Source organism: Cetorhinus maximus, chromosome 9, assembly GCF_964194155.1.
Source record: "Cetorhinus maximus chromosome 9, sCetMax3.hap1.1, whole genome shotgun sequence".
Classification (NCBI taxonomy): Eukaryota; Metazoa; Chordata; class Chondrichthyes; order Lamniformes; family Cetorhinidae; genus Cetorhinus; species Cetorhinus maximus.
The window spans coordinates 47,482,982-47,499,130 of NC_135887.1; the positions used below are offsets into that span (position 1 = coordinate 47,482,982).

At 42.8% G+C, this 16,149-nt stretch overlaps 1 protein-coding gene across 2 annotated transcripts in view; it reads right to left on the reverse strand.

Moving 5' to 3' along the window:
* The window catches only part of usp32 (ubiquitin specific peptidase 32), a 243,952-nt gene extending 228,210 nt beyond the window's left edge, over positions 1 to 15,742 (reverse strand). For both annotated transcript variants that reach the window (XM_078548648.1, XM_078548646.1), the window contains exon 1: positions 15,533 to 15,742. In XM_078548648.1, the coding sequence (XP_078404774.1) occupies positions 15,533 to 15,590 (58 nt within the window). In that variant the 5' untranslated portion in view covers positions 15,591 to 15,742. The remainder of the gene's footprint in view (positions 1 to 15,532) is intronic.
* Between the last annotated feature and the right edge of the window lie 407 nt (positions 15,743 to 16,149).

Consider the following 16,149-nt stretch of genomic DNA (forward strand, 5'->3'; position numbering starts at 1 on the left):
TGGTTTACTAAAGTATTGTCATTTGTCCTTTCAGCGCTTTACTGGGGGTTTTTTGTGCTTCTTTTTAAATGCTGTGCACTCCACTACCTGAAGATTGAAATATTCGAAGACTTCAAAGATTTAACTGAAACTGGTTGAGGATTCATCAATGCACTGCATTAGGATTACTTCTTCAGCAAGTTCACCAAATCAGTATAAAAAGGCATTAATCCGGCCTTTTTCTGACTTTCAACTTAGACCTGATGTGCTCCGTTAGTTTAAAAATTCGCTTCCACAGGACACTCAATTTTCTGTTCGGTCTAACCCTTGGATGAGTCCAAACTGATCTGGTAAGTTGGATTTTTGATCCAAAATCCAAAGTGTTGGTTCAGTTTTAAGAAGTTGCTGAAATTCAAGATGGTACGTTTGAAGACCAAGGGTTTATCCATGCTTGACAGTTTTGGCAGACTCGCGCTCAGCCTTGAAAAAATTTTGAACAATGGTTGCTTGGATCAACTGGCTGCTGACATCTCCATTTCAGCACTATGCTTTAGTGTCGAATCCTGGCCTTTGCTGATCTTTAAAATTGATTCCTTAGTCATGGTTCTTCAGAATTAATTATTTTTTGTTTTTCCTTCTCAGAGCAAGCCTGGACACTACGTATTCAGGCGCTGACTCAGAATCTGGCCCTTCCAACCGGGTTCTTAAACAGCCAAGTCTGACCATCAAACTATTTAAGAGTTTCTCAGAACTCGCTTTATCCTGGAATTTAAAAGCTTTAGCTCACTCCCGTTCGGCATGTTGACTCTGCACAATAGGAATTGAAGCTGGACTTCCAAGAAATCTTATGAAGTCTTCTGCTGCAATTAGGAATTTTAAATTTCAGCCTTCAGCTTCCAAACCTTCTTTTGGAGCTTTTGACTGAAGAGCCTTGTTGTGGTTTACCCTGTTCATAGATACTGCATATCCTCTTTAGAGGGCACTGCTCTGAAAAAGATGCAAGCCAGCTGAAATCTCCGCTGACAAACACACAAAAACCCTGGATAATTGTCAGAGCTGAATGACGAGTGCCATTCCTTCGCCACAAAACAAAATCCCTGTCATTGACCTTTTTGTGGCTTGATACATTGTGACATATTAGTTGATGTCAGACAATACCTTCAACTTGCCCATCACAGGTATTATCATTTTTATTCCACTTTCACATACATTCTGCTGCCCTCTCCACACTAGATCTTCCCAACATTGTTAAAATTTTAATAGGCATCCGTGATTAAACATGATTTCTTCAGTATTAGCATCTGTTGACATTCTTCAAAAATATGATCAAAACTGAACGTTGGTCTTGGAATTCTTTGGCAATTAACTGCTAATACAATGTTTGTCACATTCATTTCTATTTATAAAACAACGTCAGAATTCCCTCCTGTGGATTATTCAACTACTTGTCAACCAATCAGCTGGAAAGAAAGATAATTCAATGTATACACAACAAGCGACTGCACTGAATAATGCACAATACAGATAAGCAACTATGATTAGGTACCCCATTTATATTACAAGAGAAACTTGCCACTCCTACCCAGTGTCGATTACATGCAACTCTAGATCACAATGCACGGTTAACCTAGGACAGGTGTTCCCAAACTTTGGGGTGCAACCCCCAGTGGGATTGCAGGACAAGCTTTTGAGGTCATGAGTTCTAAATCAGCAATGGTGGCCGTTGAGCTGGGACTGAATTTTGACAGGTGTGAGGCCCTTTTAAATACTCCTCTTTTTGGTGGTGGACATGGCTTAATGGTCTGTTCTGAGTCCCAATTGCTGCTACAGTCATAGCCTGTAAAAAAGCAGATCTTTGCTTTTCTCAGGGCAAATCCAGCAGTTTTAACAACCCCCACCCTTCAACAATTCTCTCCCACCTCTCCCCCTGCTCTGCACCCCCCCCCCCCCCCCCACCCCAACCTTCAACAATTCTCCCCCGCTCTGCGATTTTCACCCTGCAGTCACACGAAATCTGAGGCATTAAAATGGGGTCACATTGGTAAAAAGTTTGGCAAGCACTAACCTAGGAAGTCACACAATTGGAATAAAGAATGTTGTGACTGTGCCAGCACCTTCTATATCCTGACAAGAAATTTTTAAAAATAGGAACATGAATCATCACTTTCAACGTAGGAAAGGGGAGTGAATTGAGGAACATTGTGAGACTAACTTCGTAAAGAACATTATAGATGATAACCAAGTCAAAAATGCTAGTGATGAAAAATTCAAGACTATTTTTGGGCTTGGACTAGAAAGGAAAAGTATTCCTCAATACCCTAACTTAAACACAAACTAAGAGTAAAATCTTCCTGTTTTGAAAGAAAGCTATCTAAAATCTCAATCTAAAAGGCAAAAATAGTAAAGGAAATAGAACATATGTAAAACTGTATTTTGACCAACTACAAGCAAAACCACCAATAGAAGAAAAGCAGAGCATGAGTGAAGATTAATGGCACATCCAAGCTCAACTCTATAAAAATCTTGTTCTACCATTTTAGCATTCAACTGCATTGAAACATCCTAAGATGGCAGACTAAACGGTTAACCAAAGGCGTACTGTTTAAGAAATGCTTTAAAGATGAGTCAAGTGGATATAGCCCAGACAGCTAAATGCACAGCTGCCAATGGTGGGAAGGACGACATCGGGAATGCACAAAAGGCCAGAATTGGAGCAATGCAGAGTTTTTAAAGAAGATTGCAGGAATGGAGGTGGTTATCAAGATTTGGAGAGTGAGACCTTGGAGTGATTTGAACACAAGGATGAGAATTTTAAATTCAATTTGCTGCCAGACTGGGGTCAAATGTAGGCAAGCACAGGAGTGATGGGTGAATGGGGCTTGGTACAAGTCAGGACACAGGCGGCAGTTTTGGCTGAGCTCAAGTTTACAGAGGGTGGATGATGAGAGGCCAGCCAGGAGAGAATCTAAATAATGAAGTCTGGAGGTAACAGGAGCATGAGTGGCTGAACAGTCAAGATTGCAAATTATCTGTTTCAGCCTCAGACAGTGGCCAGAAAGTGGCTTGGAATTAGTGGATAGGAAATGGAATATGTCGCAGGGTCAAAAGCAATGACTTCTATTTTTCCAATATTTAATTGGATGAAATTCCTGTTCAGAACCATCCATTTCACATTTTAGTTATTGCAATTACAGTATCAGAAACAGCAGTCCTTTATACACACTGGTCCTGTAACCATTACAAGAGAACTTTTTGCTTTCCCCTCGTGAAGTTTTTGAGCTACATAGCTCTGGACAACACCAAAATTCAGCCAAAGATCCTACACCTCGACATTAGAATTTAACGGCACTGAAGGAAGTTATGATCCTGAAACAGCTTTGGTATGACCCAGAGAGACCCCAATAATTTTCATTCTAAAGGTGATAACGTTTGAAATCCCAAGTACTTACTAAGAGAATAAAGCCATGAATAAACTTTACTATCTGATGTCAAAAGCAAAATAATCTACAATATCTAACTTATACTCTAACATTCAGAATTAACATGAGGTACATGTGAATTAACAGGAAAACTGTGGTTGAATACAATACACTGCACAATAAATGGCAGATGCAACTAAGACAGATTCCATAGCAAACCACTCATACATCAGTGTTATTAAAACTGTCTCCCTCAAGAGGGATTTCAAATCTTTACTTTTGAAGATCTAGCCTCCAAATTCCCTCCAAAAGTCATTGACTCGGACTGCCTTGATGACTGTTCACATCCCAATGGTTTAATCTGTCTTCCTGAGATTGCATTCCACTGGTTTCCTGAGACTATATTCCTGCACCAAGTTATGGGCACAAGTCCAGCTCTTCAGCCATGCTGAGCAGAACACCACTGTTCCAAAGGGTTACCGTTACCCCAACGGCCTGCAGCACAGTGTCACTGACCTTCCACTGCCTTTTCAGCTCTCCAGGCTTCTTCGAGCTCTACTGGTACAGAGTCAGCACATAGCATTTCATTCACTGCCTGAAGCCTCTTCCTTTGCTCCTCTCCCTAGTGGTTCCTTCCCCAGTGGTCGCTGCCTCTCTGGGTCTTCCCCCAGTGATTGACAGGATTCCACTTTTTATGGTGCCACAAAAGGGCCCCATGATTGCCGTTTTCACGCCACACAGATGACCTGGTGATCTCTGCAATGGCCGAAGCACCTGGAACACTGCACTGAGCATGTGCAGTCCACCCCACTCCGTACATGTGCTGGAACTCCCAGGGCATGCCAGACTCGTAGCCCTTGGCCTCTGCCCGGAAAACGCCCCAGAGATAGGCAAGTTTGCATTTCATAACATTCAGAGCATTCTAATAAATCCCACTTCCTTGTTTCCACCCAACTCCTCACCCCACAGCCCTGCAATTTTATCCCCATGTATCTATCCAATTTCCTTTTGAAAGTTACTACTAAAATTCTTTCACTGTCTTTGCATGCAGTGATCATAATTCTCAACATAAAAATGTTCTCCTCATTCTCACTTCTGCCTTTTAACAATTACTTTAAATCTTTGTTACATATTGTCAGCAAAAATAGTTTAGTCTCAGCTACTCGACCAAAATCCTTCAAGGTTCCAAATCTCAGATGTGTGATGTAGTATAAAGGAAGTAAGGTAGATCTTTAGTACTCAAGACTAAAGAGAATGGCTGCAAAATGTGATACAGTGTAACCACAAGGGAGGAGGTGGCAGTCATGGGAATGTTGCTACTCTACTTGGAATCATTTCACAGTCTTCAGTTTTTGTTTGCCTTTGCTTATAGCAGCTGAGAGGAGGAAACTAAGGGCTTATATTGAGAATGGGTACAAATTGTGTCAAAATATATTTCAATACTTCACCCAAAAGGTCCTTCAATTCTGTCACACGACTAAAGTGGAAAATGAATTCAAAATACTCTACACCTTAGGTACTGCACAAGATTGCCTGTGTGTCAAAAGTTTTACAATGGCCTTTACACAAAATGAATACAAATACTTGCCATTGCTTAACAGTACAATTCACCAACATGATTGCATGTTCAGTATTGCATTGACAAATTGTTCACAGCAACTACTTTGAAGTATCTTCCTGCCAGGTGAAATGAAAATAGATTTGTAATACACAACTGAGTGTGAAAGTTAATTAAAAGCAATATAAATTGTACTGCAGTATATTGACTGGTTAGACTTTTTACTATAGCCTGATTACAACAATAGCGACAGAAAGACCTATTTTGTTAAACATTTACATTTTTTGCCTTGGCAATTGCTAATTAAGATTCAAAACCTCAGTCCTAGTTTCACAATACTCTGGTAACAATGCAAATGCCACAAAATGATTGTAAACCGTGAAGTGCCTGCTGCAACTTGAAAATCAAATGTAAAATTACTGAGTTTAAAATAAACTTAGTAAAAAATTTGACAATTTCATTTCAAAGCTGTGACATAATAGCCTGTTGCCCATCATCAGACTAATTTCTGCCAGCTACAAATGTAAGTCCCACGTACAGCGAGAATTTTTCACTTCAAAGAGAAATAATTTCAATATTAAAATCTTCAGGCCTTTACCATCAATTTGAAACAAAGATCGTTAACTATGTTGGCTTTCAAAGACAAAATCAAAAGTTACAATTATGCTGGGGCAGTAATTAAACTTTACACTTTGAAAAAAGATGGTCTGTTAACATAATCTATTGGTGTTGGAAGTTATCAGTCCACTGGTTCTTTTCCATCTTTCTCCCTTTCAGTGCAAATTACTCATCGAATTACAGTAACTCAATACTGGTGCAGTGAAAATTTTCTCTGATTCCGCATTTATCCCTCCTCTCTCCATTTATCTGAATTGCAAAGCCCAACCAAGCTTTGAAACTTTTCTATGGAAAGCATGGGCAGACTCAAACTAAAATAATGAGTTAGCTACTCCACTAAGTTACATCACGCAACATCCTGCAGTGATTTGGCATTATCTACAAATTCTTTTGAATATTGTGGAAGAAAGTTTCCTTGAAAACATTCAAGAAAGTTAAATTTTCAGAATTCAGTAGGAATTTTTGATGATCTTTGGCAAGGTTCCAATGGGTAGGTAGGGCTAAGGCCAATCTGTGCCCAGAAGGCTCTGCTACAAATAGGACAGGATAATGATTGAGTCTTGGATGAGCTGCTGGCTCAGGGTCTCTTTTTATGTTTTCTCTCGGTCTCTGATGTGCGCTTGCTTTCAAAGAAGGCCACACCATTTTCTCACTTGGCTGAGCCAGGTGCAGCAATCCTGGGCGAACATCTCAGAGGACCCAAATTCAATACCAAAGCTCCTAAGTGACACTCCTTCAGATTGTCCTTGTAGCACTTCCTATGACCGCCATGAGACCGCACCCAGACTCAAGTTCCCCAGAAAGATTTGCTTTGGTAAGCAAGCATCAGGCATTCCAGCTACATGACCAGCCCAACTCAGTTGCGACTGTCTCAGAGCAGTGTGGATGCTTGGCGTGCCAGCTTGAGTGAGCACCTCAGTGTCTGGTATTTTGTCCTGCCATCTGATTTTCAGAACCTTCTGAAAGAAACTCAAGCATTTCAGCTTCTTGGTATGACGCTGGTGCACAGTCCAAGTTTCACATGCAAAGAACAGAGTGGGCAGGACTATTGCTTCATAGACTGTTTGGCAGGCATACTTAAACCTCTTAGTTCTCAGACTAATGGTCGACTCTGGCGAAGGTTACACTTGCTTTGGCAATTCTTGCATGTGTCTCATTGACAATATAGACAACTTAAAAGAGTGTGCAGCTGAGATAAGTGAACTTATCCACCGCTAACAGATTCTAGTCATGGACTGGAGCTAGGGCTTTCCTGGAGCAAGCCGGTATACTACTTCAGTTTTAGTGCTGACTGTAAATTGTCGACACATTGAAGTTCATGCTGCATTGCATGTCTAGCTCTGAACCAGCAGCTAGTGTACAGTCATCGGCAAACAGGAAATCGTGATATGTCCTTGGAGACCTTAGTCTTTACCCGGGGTCTTCTCAGATTGGACAGCCTCCTGTCCATGCGAGATCTGATTCTGATGCCAGGGTCTTTATCATGGAAAGCACTGGAGAACAAGTTGGAAAAAACATGTAGTGCTGAGCGTTAGCACACAGCTCTGCTTAACTCCATTAATGACTGGAAATGGGTCAGAACACTCCATCATTCAGGACACACGTAAGCATGCCATCATGGAACTGCTGAACCGTTGTGATGAATTTCTCAGGGCAACCGAGTTTCTCCATTACCTTCCAAAGGCCCTCACGGCTGACTGTGTCAAAGGCCTTGGTCAGGTCAACAGACGTGAAGAGGAGCTGTTTAACTGCAAACACCATATCAGTGGTCCCTTGAACTTTCCTCAAACCACGCTAATTCTCTGGTAGCAGATCCTGGTCAAGGTCTTGCACTAAGCAGTTCAGTAGGATTCTGGCAAAGTACCAGCAATGGAGAGGAGTGAGATTCCTCTATGATCGTCACAAGATTGACGAGTTCCTTTCCACTGGTACAGCCAGCTGGTCATTGGAGGCATCTTTGTATTCTTGCGGGATGGTTCCTTGCTCCACATAGAGAGAGTGTTCAGTGAGCTTCTTGACCAGGCATAGACCTCCAGCCTTGTAGACCTCAGCTTGATTAGCATCAGCTTCTGGAGCTTTGCCATTAGGCAGGAGTTTGATCGTGTTTGTCATTTTGAACAGCGTGGAAGGGTCATCAAGACAGCGATTGATGCAGCCTGTTGATAGGTTCTTCATTGGTGGATGAAGGCCAATTAAAAATGTGGTTAAAGTGCTCTGCCCATCTTTCTACAATTTGGGCCTTGTCTGCAAGCAGTGTTGACCCATCGGCAGGCATGTGATTGGTGATAAATTGGTTTATGGGCCCCAGTATACTGGCTCAAGAGCATTGCAGAATCTCTTCCAAGCTTTGTGGTCTGCATATGACTAAAGTTTGCCTGCTTTCTGATTCAGCAAAAAGCGTCTTGCATCTCTGAGTTTGCTTTGAACAATCCTGAGATGTTTTGGTAGGCATTGTACTTGGATAGTGATGACTTGTCACTGAAGTAAACCTTGTAGAAGTGATGTTTTTCCTCCAATAGTTTTTGGGTAACCTTGTTTTCCATCAAACCAATCTTACTGCTTACAAGAGGCAGGGCCTCCAGAACAGTGGGATACACTATATCCCCAAAGGTCATCCAGTCAATGCAGTGAGTGTCAATTTTCACTACACACAGGTGACCCTCGGGTTTTCTGAGAGATACCTTCGTGACTGCTTGGTTGAATCTTGAGACATTGAAATGTTCTAGATCTTAATGCCCTGGGGGCATCTAGCAGGGTAGATCTTGAAGCTTAGTTTTTAATTAATACAGTGGCCAGTCTAGCAGAGTGTCTGTGTGTATGTGTCTGCGTGCATCAATGCATTGAGCGTGGGTGCATCAGGCACATCTTGGTGCGATTAGGGAAGCAGAAAACTGATTATCTTCAGCAAAAGGAGACTTAGGAGATCCAGACTGCCTCATTGGAAGAGTTCCATGCATGCACAGGCCGGGAGTGATCGGTGTATACGCAGTCTAGTGATTTATAGCTCTCCAGGTCAAGGATGGGCCCAATGTGCCTTTGAACAAAAAAAAAGGCACAAAGATCCCAATCGTGGTCATCGGGAGTAGAGCCCCATAATCGAGATGAGTCCCAGCAGGGAACAGAGAGGAATCCCAAAAAGAACTCCCCGGCAGGGGACAAGGAGAGATCCCAGTTAAGAAAGAGGGACAGAGAATGAGGCTCCAAGCAGAAAAATGGTTGCAGTAGGCAGGCTTTACATGGAGGGGGCTCAGGAGGAACCCTGAAAATCAAAGGCAGCAGAAGGTTGGTGACTCCACCATTGGGGAAAGGGTAACCCTTTGGAACAGTGATGTTCTGGTCCGCGTGGCCGAAGAGCTGAAGTTGTGCCCATGAGTTGGTGCTGGAGTGCAGAATTGGAATTAAGGAATGGAGTCTCAGGAGATGAAAGAAACCCTGTAAGGTAGACTGGTGACTGGTGACCATTGCTGTTACAACTGCCAACCCTGATTTTTCCAATGACCCCCTTTCCTGGCCAGGGAAGTGAAACAGAATGTTTGGGGAACCTTTTCTCAAACTAGGGAGGTGAAGAGTGCGGGCCTCAAAAAGGGCTGCTCTATCTCTCAGGAGACTGCTGAGTTCTACTTCTGCTTCCTTCAAATGAAAAATGACCCAATGGCCTGAGCTGCCTATGTGCAGGTTCATGGCTGCAGCTCCCAATGAGTCCACACCTGCTGCTACGTCACTTGCCCAACACTCCAGGACAGATAGATGATGGATGACAGATGATAGAAAGATTATGAACATGACTTGTGCATGAACTAGATCATAGTGAGGGAGAGTTATGCATTATCAGCCTCAATCTCTCGTCCTGACCTGTCTTGCTCCAGTGACAAGACAAGTCTAGACTGCTGGGGATACGTCCGAATGCAGCGGATCGTTAGTATCTAATAGGTTCTGTTGATGGATGTTAAAAATCTAGTAGTTAAAGTCATAAGGTTAACAGGCGTTTGGTATTGATTATCCTCAGGCATGCATGTAAAGATTCAGCCAATACTGGCTATGATGTTGTTAGAGTGGAGAAGTAAGCCCCACAATAAACAGTCTTTACCAAAAGCATCTTAGTCTCAGTGTCTTTTTCACAACCAGGCTTGAGGGCACCTCTGACATGGGTGACCAGGATGTCTTCTGTGTCTCCTTGAATTCTAAGTGTTCCATAATACGTGCTGACCTGCCTTCAAGACTACTGGATCCAAGATTGGTCTCATCTGCCAAGTCCACCAGAATCAGCCTTCACATGCCAGGGCAGACAAATCCCTAAGTCGCAGAAGGTAGGAGACCTGACAGTTCCCCTCATCTGCTTTGGCCTACTCAAAGCAGTTTGCTGGGGTGTGGCTACTGTCGAATATTTGAAGCCACAGGTGAGTGCTGGGTGAAGGTGTGCACCAATACAGTATAAGCCACTCCAAAGAGTGCAGCAAGCCCACTTGTGTAAGTTGCTATCCCTCCCTTACGCCTATTTGGCCATATAGGCAGCAAGAGGTTCAACTTCTGGAAATTAAATCAGTGGCTAGGCAGCAGTGGATGCTACAAATAACCTCAGCACTAGTACCAGCTAGGGAAATGGGGGTTAGGGTAGAGAATAGGTGTGGATAAATTAAATGTGTTTGTTCCTGTTTGATATCAGGATCAGCCCTGTTGCAAATATGCACATGTGCAGACCTTAGTCAATGTCAGAATAAATCTCAACAGTGATGCCAACACTCAGTTCTTAAGCTTAGGCATGAAGTATCAGTATTCAAGATGCTGAGTCCATAATGAGTTAGTATCTTCAGGTGGGGTAACCTGGATAACCTTTCCTCCCTCAACCAATATCACTAAAACTTATCTAGTTATTTGTCTCATAACTAATGATAGGACCTTGATGTGCATCAATTGATTGCCATATTAGCCTACATACAATAGTAACAGCACATCAAAAGTATTTCTTTGGCTGTATAAGTGAATTGGGGTGTGCTGAGATTGTGAAAAAGGTTACTTAAATGCAAGTTTTTCCTTTTTTCATTATTCCCCTTCAGCTATACTATATTGGCAGGGTGTTATCAAAGCTGTCAAAAAGTTGTGGGATCAAATACCACTCCAGAGCACGAGCATAGAGTCCAGGCTGATACTCTTGTGCAGTTCTAAAGAGAGTTGCAGTGTTAATAGTGTAATCATATGATGTGACATTAAGCAAAGCCATTGAACTTCAAAGCGACTCCAATCTATGTAAGACATTTGAAAAGATGTTAGTGAAGGGTGGGCTTCCAGTTTATAATCTAAATTGATGGTAGAGCACCTACTGTGCTTCAATCCGACATTTACTGCAGCAATTTTTGAGACATTTTTACCCTAAACAAAAAACCTGGACAAGTCCCTGCATGGTAAAACCAGTAAAGGGCAAAGGGCTCAATACAAATTAACAAAATTGATCGCAAATCACTTAAAAATAGATGCATTTGTTGCGAGCTTTTCAACGATTTAACTCCTCATACGAACACAAAATATTTTCACGCAACACAGACAAGACCTGCATTTTTGTATGTGTTTATTTATATCTGTAGGATAAGCAGGGGGAGATGCACAGCCAAAATTAGAAGAGAGAGCAAGTGAGTCTGGAAGGCTTAGAAATTATAGGCCAGTTAAGGCACGAGGGAGTTTGTCAAGGTTGGATGGTATTTATTTTAATGCAAGGAGTCTGACGAATAAGGCAGATGAGTTGAAGGCACAAATTATCACATGGAAGTATGATGTCATTGCTGTCACATAGATATGGTTGGGGGGGGGGGGGGGGGGCAGGATTGGCAGCTCAATATTCCAGGATATAGGGTCTTCAGGAGAGACAGGGAAGGAGGTAAAAGAGGAGGGGGTATCGCAATATTGAGCAAGAAATCAGTTACAGCAGTAACTGGGTTAGTCATAATGTGATAGTTTTAGAGGTAGGAATTCTTAAAATGCATCCAGGAGAGCTTTTTAAGCAGAAGGTCCTACAAGAGAGGGGGCAGTCCTGGACTTAATTATAGGGAATGAAGCCAGGCAAGTGGTAGAGGTATCAGTGGGGGAGCATTTTGCAGATAGTGATCATAACTCCATTTGATTCAAGGTTGTTATGGAAAAGGACAAGGATGGGCCAGAAATCAGAGTTCTAAATTGGGTGAAGGCCGATTTTAATAAGATCAACTTTGATTTGGCCAGAGTGGACTGGGAGCAGCTACTTTTAGGTAAATCTGCGTCAGAGCAGTGGGACTCATTCAAGAAGGAAATAGGGAGAGTACAGGGCCAACATATTCCAGTAAAGACAAAAGTTGGGACCAACAAATCCAGGGAACCCTGAAATTCGAGGGATATACAGGATTGGGTAAGGAGAAAAAGGGAGGCTTATGGCAGATACCAAGGGCTCAAAACAGCAGAAGCCCAAGAGGAGTATAGGATGTGGAGGGGGGCGGGGGGGACTTAAAAAAGGGAATTAGGAGAGCAAAAAGGGGACATGAAAAAACATTGGATTTTCCTTTATTTTACCTGCCAAAGTTATTTTACAAGTACATTAAGAGTAAGGGGATAACTAGGGAAAGAGTAGGGCCCATTAAGAACCATAGTGGTAATGTGCGTGTGGAGCCGGAAGACATAGGTCTAGTTCTAAACGAATATTTTGTGTCGGTGTTCACAAGTGAGAAGGACGACGTGGGTATGGAAATCAGGCAGAAGGACTGAGATATAATTAAAGAAATTAGCATAGAAAGGGAGGAGGTTCCAAGTGGTCTGGTAGGCTTAAATAAATCTCCAGGCCCGGATGAAATGTATCCCAGGCTGTTGAGTGAGGCAAGGGAGGAGATAGCAGGGACGCTGGCAATAATTCTCAATGTCTCTCTGGCCATAGGAGAGGTGCCAGAGGACTGGAGGACAACCAATGTGGTACCGTTATTCAAGAAGGGAGGAAGGGATAAACTAGGGAACTACAGACCAGTCAGTCTAACCTCAGTGGTGGGGAAGCTATTAGAAGCAATTCTGAGGGACATAATTAATCTACATTTGGAGAGGCAGGAATTAATCAAGGACAGTCAGCATGGTTTTGTTAAGGGGAGGTTATGTCTGACTAATTTGATTAAATTTTTCAAAGAGGTGACCAGGTGTGTAGATGAGGGCAATGCATTTGACGTAGTTTACTTGGAATTCAACAAGGCTTTTGATAAGGTCCCGCATGGGAGATTGATAACGAAGATAAGAGTGCATTGGATCCAAGGAAATTTGGATCCAGAATTGGCTGAGTGGCAGGAAGCAGAGGGTGATGGATGTGGGGTGTTTTTGTGACTGGATGCCTGTGTCCAGTGGGGCTGCATAGAGATCGGTGTTGGGTCCCTTGCTGTTTGTGGTATATATAAACGATTTAGACTTGAATGTAGGAGGGTTGATCAGTAAGTTCGCGGATGACATGAAAATTGGTGGGGTGGTAAATAGTGAGGAGGATAGCCTTAGATTACAGGAGGATATAGACGGGCTAGTCAGATGGCCTGATCAGTGGTAAATGAAATTTAATCTGGATAAGTGTGAGGTGATGCACTTGGGCAGGACAAACAAAGCACTGGAATACACAATGGATGGTAGGACCCTGGGAAGTACCGAGGATCAGAGGGACCTTGGTGTGCATGTCCACCAAGGTCCCTTAAGGTAGTGGGACAGGTAGATAAGGTGGTTAAGAAGGCATATGGGATACTTGCCTTTATTAGCCAAGGCATAAAATATAAGAGCAGAGACGTTATGCTGGAACTGTATAAAACGCTGGTTAGGCGACAGCTGGCGTATTGCGTGCAGTTCTGGAATCTTCATTATAGGAAATATGTGATTGCACTAGAGAGAATGCAGAAGAGATTTACCAGGATGTTGCCTGGGCTGGAGGGTTTTAGTTAGGAGGAGAGATTGGATAGGGTGGGGTTATTTTCCCTGGAGCAGAGGAAATCGAGGGGGGACATGATTGAGGTGAATAAAATTGAGGGGCATAGATAGGGTAGACAGGAAGGAACTTTTCCCCTTGGTGGAGGGGTCAATAACCAGGGGCATAGATTTATGGTAAGGGGCAGGAGGTTTGGAGGGGATGTGAGGAAGAATTTTTTCACCCAGAGTTTGGTGGGAATCTGGAACTCATTGCCTGAAAGGGTGGTAGAGGCAGAAACCCTCATAACATTTAAGAAGTATTTGGATGTGCACTTGCGAAGCCACGGCATACAAGGCTATGGGCTTAGTGCTGGAAAATGGGATTAGAATAGTTAGGTACTTGTTTGACCAGTGCAGACTTGATGGGCCGAAGGGCCTTTTTCTGTGCTGCAGACCTCTATGACTATAAAATTGGAGAACAATGCCTCCAATTCCCTCCAAGGTAAACAAATCAGTTCAGGAACAATGGAGAAATTACAGTATTATGACTTCATTGTAGGCCAACCAAAGGAAGCCAATTTAAAAGTGTTAGCAAACAAATTGCTGGTAAAACATATGAAATTATCATACAAGGGCAAATATACCAAAATAGAAAAGGATAACTGGACATTATAAAGCTGCAACTCACATTTGCAAACTAAGTTTCAAAGCAAACCATTCAGAATATTACCTAAATCTCAAGTATGTTGCAGCTTTCATACAAAATTACCCTTTGTGTATCCTTTGAAAACAAAACGAGAAATTGAGGAGTTCACAGTTTCCAGTTGTTGATTTATAACCATCATGGCCAGGATATTATGCAGTTTTGCAATACCAGGCAAGATTTTAAAAAATTAAGTTAACTCCTGAGCTGGATCAATACACCCTCCTAAAGAAACTGTATATTTTATTCCAAAACACGCGAAGTTATATGCCTTCGGCACACGTTATGTTAATGAGAGGTCGGAAAACGACCAGTTGCTAACGATTTATAACCGTTTGCTCTTTAAAATTTTAACCATGAACATTCGTTCAGTTTAAAAAAAAACACTTGATGACCCCACCTTTGATTAAAGCAGCACTCTATTTTCCCCGCAATGAACAGGCAACAGATACCACCAGTTCCCAGTGCATTAAGGAGTTGCAGGAACAGCAAAGCACATTAGAACAGAATTCATCGAGAAGTGACAGTTTGCTGCAGAACTCACTGGTGTCCACAAGCCTGCGTCACTCTGGGCTGTGGTGACCGCTGTATGGTACTCAAATTTTGTCGTAAACACGACATTAAAAGGCTACATCCTGGTTCCATCACTTAGACTTGAGAGACGGGCAAGAGTAACTGGTCGGTTAGGAGTTTTAAAAAAAAGATTAAACGGGCTTTTTTAACTGTTTGGCAATAAATGAGAGTTCATTCTTGCTATGATGTTTCAAAATTCACAATTGAAATACCCCACTCATACAGATGCAACGTTGTGCTGGAAATTACTCTCTTGGCAGCCAAGTGGTCAGAAATCGCTCGTGTTATGAAAACACCCTGAAACCCAAAAGGTTCAGCAAATTCAGGCAATACAGACCTCCATTACAGTAATTCAAAAAATAGATTTCTCCCTATTTCAGCAACCTGCGCTTTCAAACAAACCAGGGATCGAAACTCCCGACCAACACAGACCCGCCCTTCAACACCAGGTCTACATGTATCCTTAAAAACCCCAAGTACTTTTTAAAAATGCACGGGAGGCAAACGTAGGCGAGCGCGCACGTTCCCCAATCCCTCCTTTGTGGTGGATTCAGGCATTTTTAAACCTGGATTTCAAAAAATAACAGCAAATCAGTGTCGTGTATAAAAAGTCCACCCCCGCCCCAAAGGGACGGAGTTTCCCTGTCTTTACGGTCGCGTACAGCATCCCTGCCGTCGTGGTGGAATGCCACCTCAAATTGACTTCACTGTTCAGGGGCAAAACCGGGATTTAATCACCGGCTTCAAAATATTATTTTTTTTAAAAATAAACAAACCAAAAACCTCTCCAGACCTCACCTCGTTTCACCGCTTCATCGTAAGACAAAAAACCTATCCTTGACTCCTTGGCGCCCATATTCCCCTCATTTCAGTGTTATTATTGTAGGTGCTGGTCTTTCCCCGCCCCTCTCACTTTATTTTCTTCCTTCAGTCTCTACTTTTCTTCCTCAGTCGAAGCCCGGCCTCAGGTTTGTCCACAACCTCCATACTGAGTCACATGACCTGCGCGCGGCGTCACGTGGTGCCGACAACAACGGCAGCGCCGCCAAGCGGGGTAGCGCGCATGCGCACCTTGGCCTTCCCCCCCTCCTCCCCCCCTCCTCTCACGACCGATGTGCGGCCATGTTATAAGTGGTGACGCTTGCCTTGGCTGTTTTCTTTCTCTCAAAGTCAGTCAGTTGACATGAGAAGCACAACCTCAGTAATTCTACCTGTCGCGATTCTATCTTAATTGATATGCCGTAAAGTGATGGATGAAAAGAACCAGAGGTGACATGAGAATATTTTATTATACACAGAACCAGCCAGTTCAACTGAGGTGTTGTGAGATCCGGGAATACACTGCCTGAAAGAGTGGTGGAAGCAGTTTCAATGGTAACTTTCAAAAAGGGGTTGGATAAAGTCTCGAAGAGAAA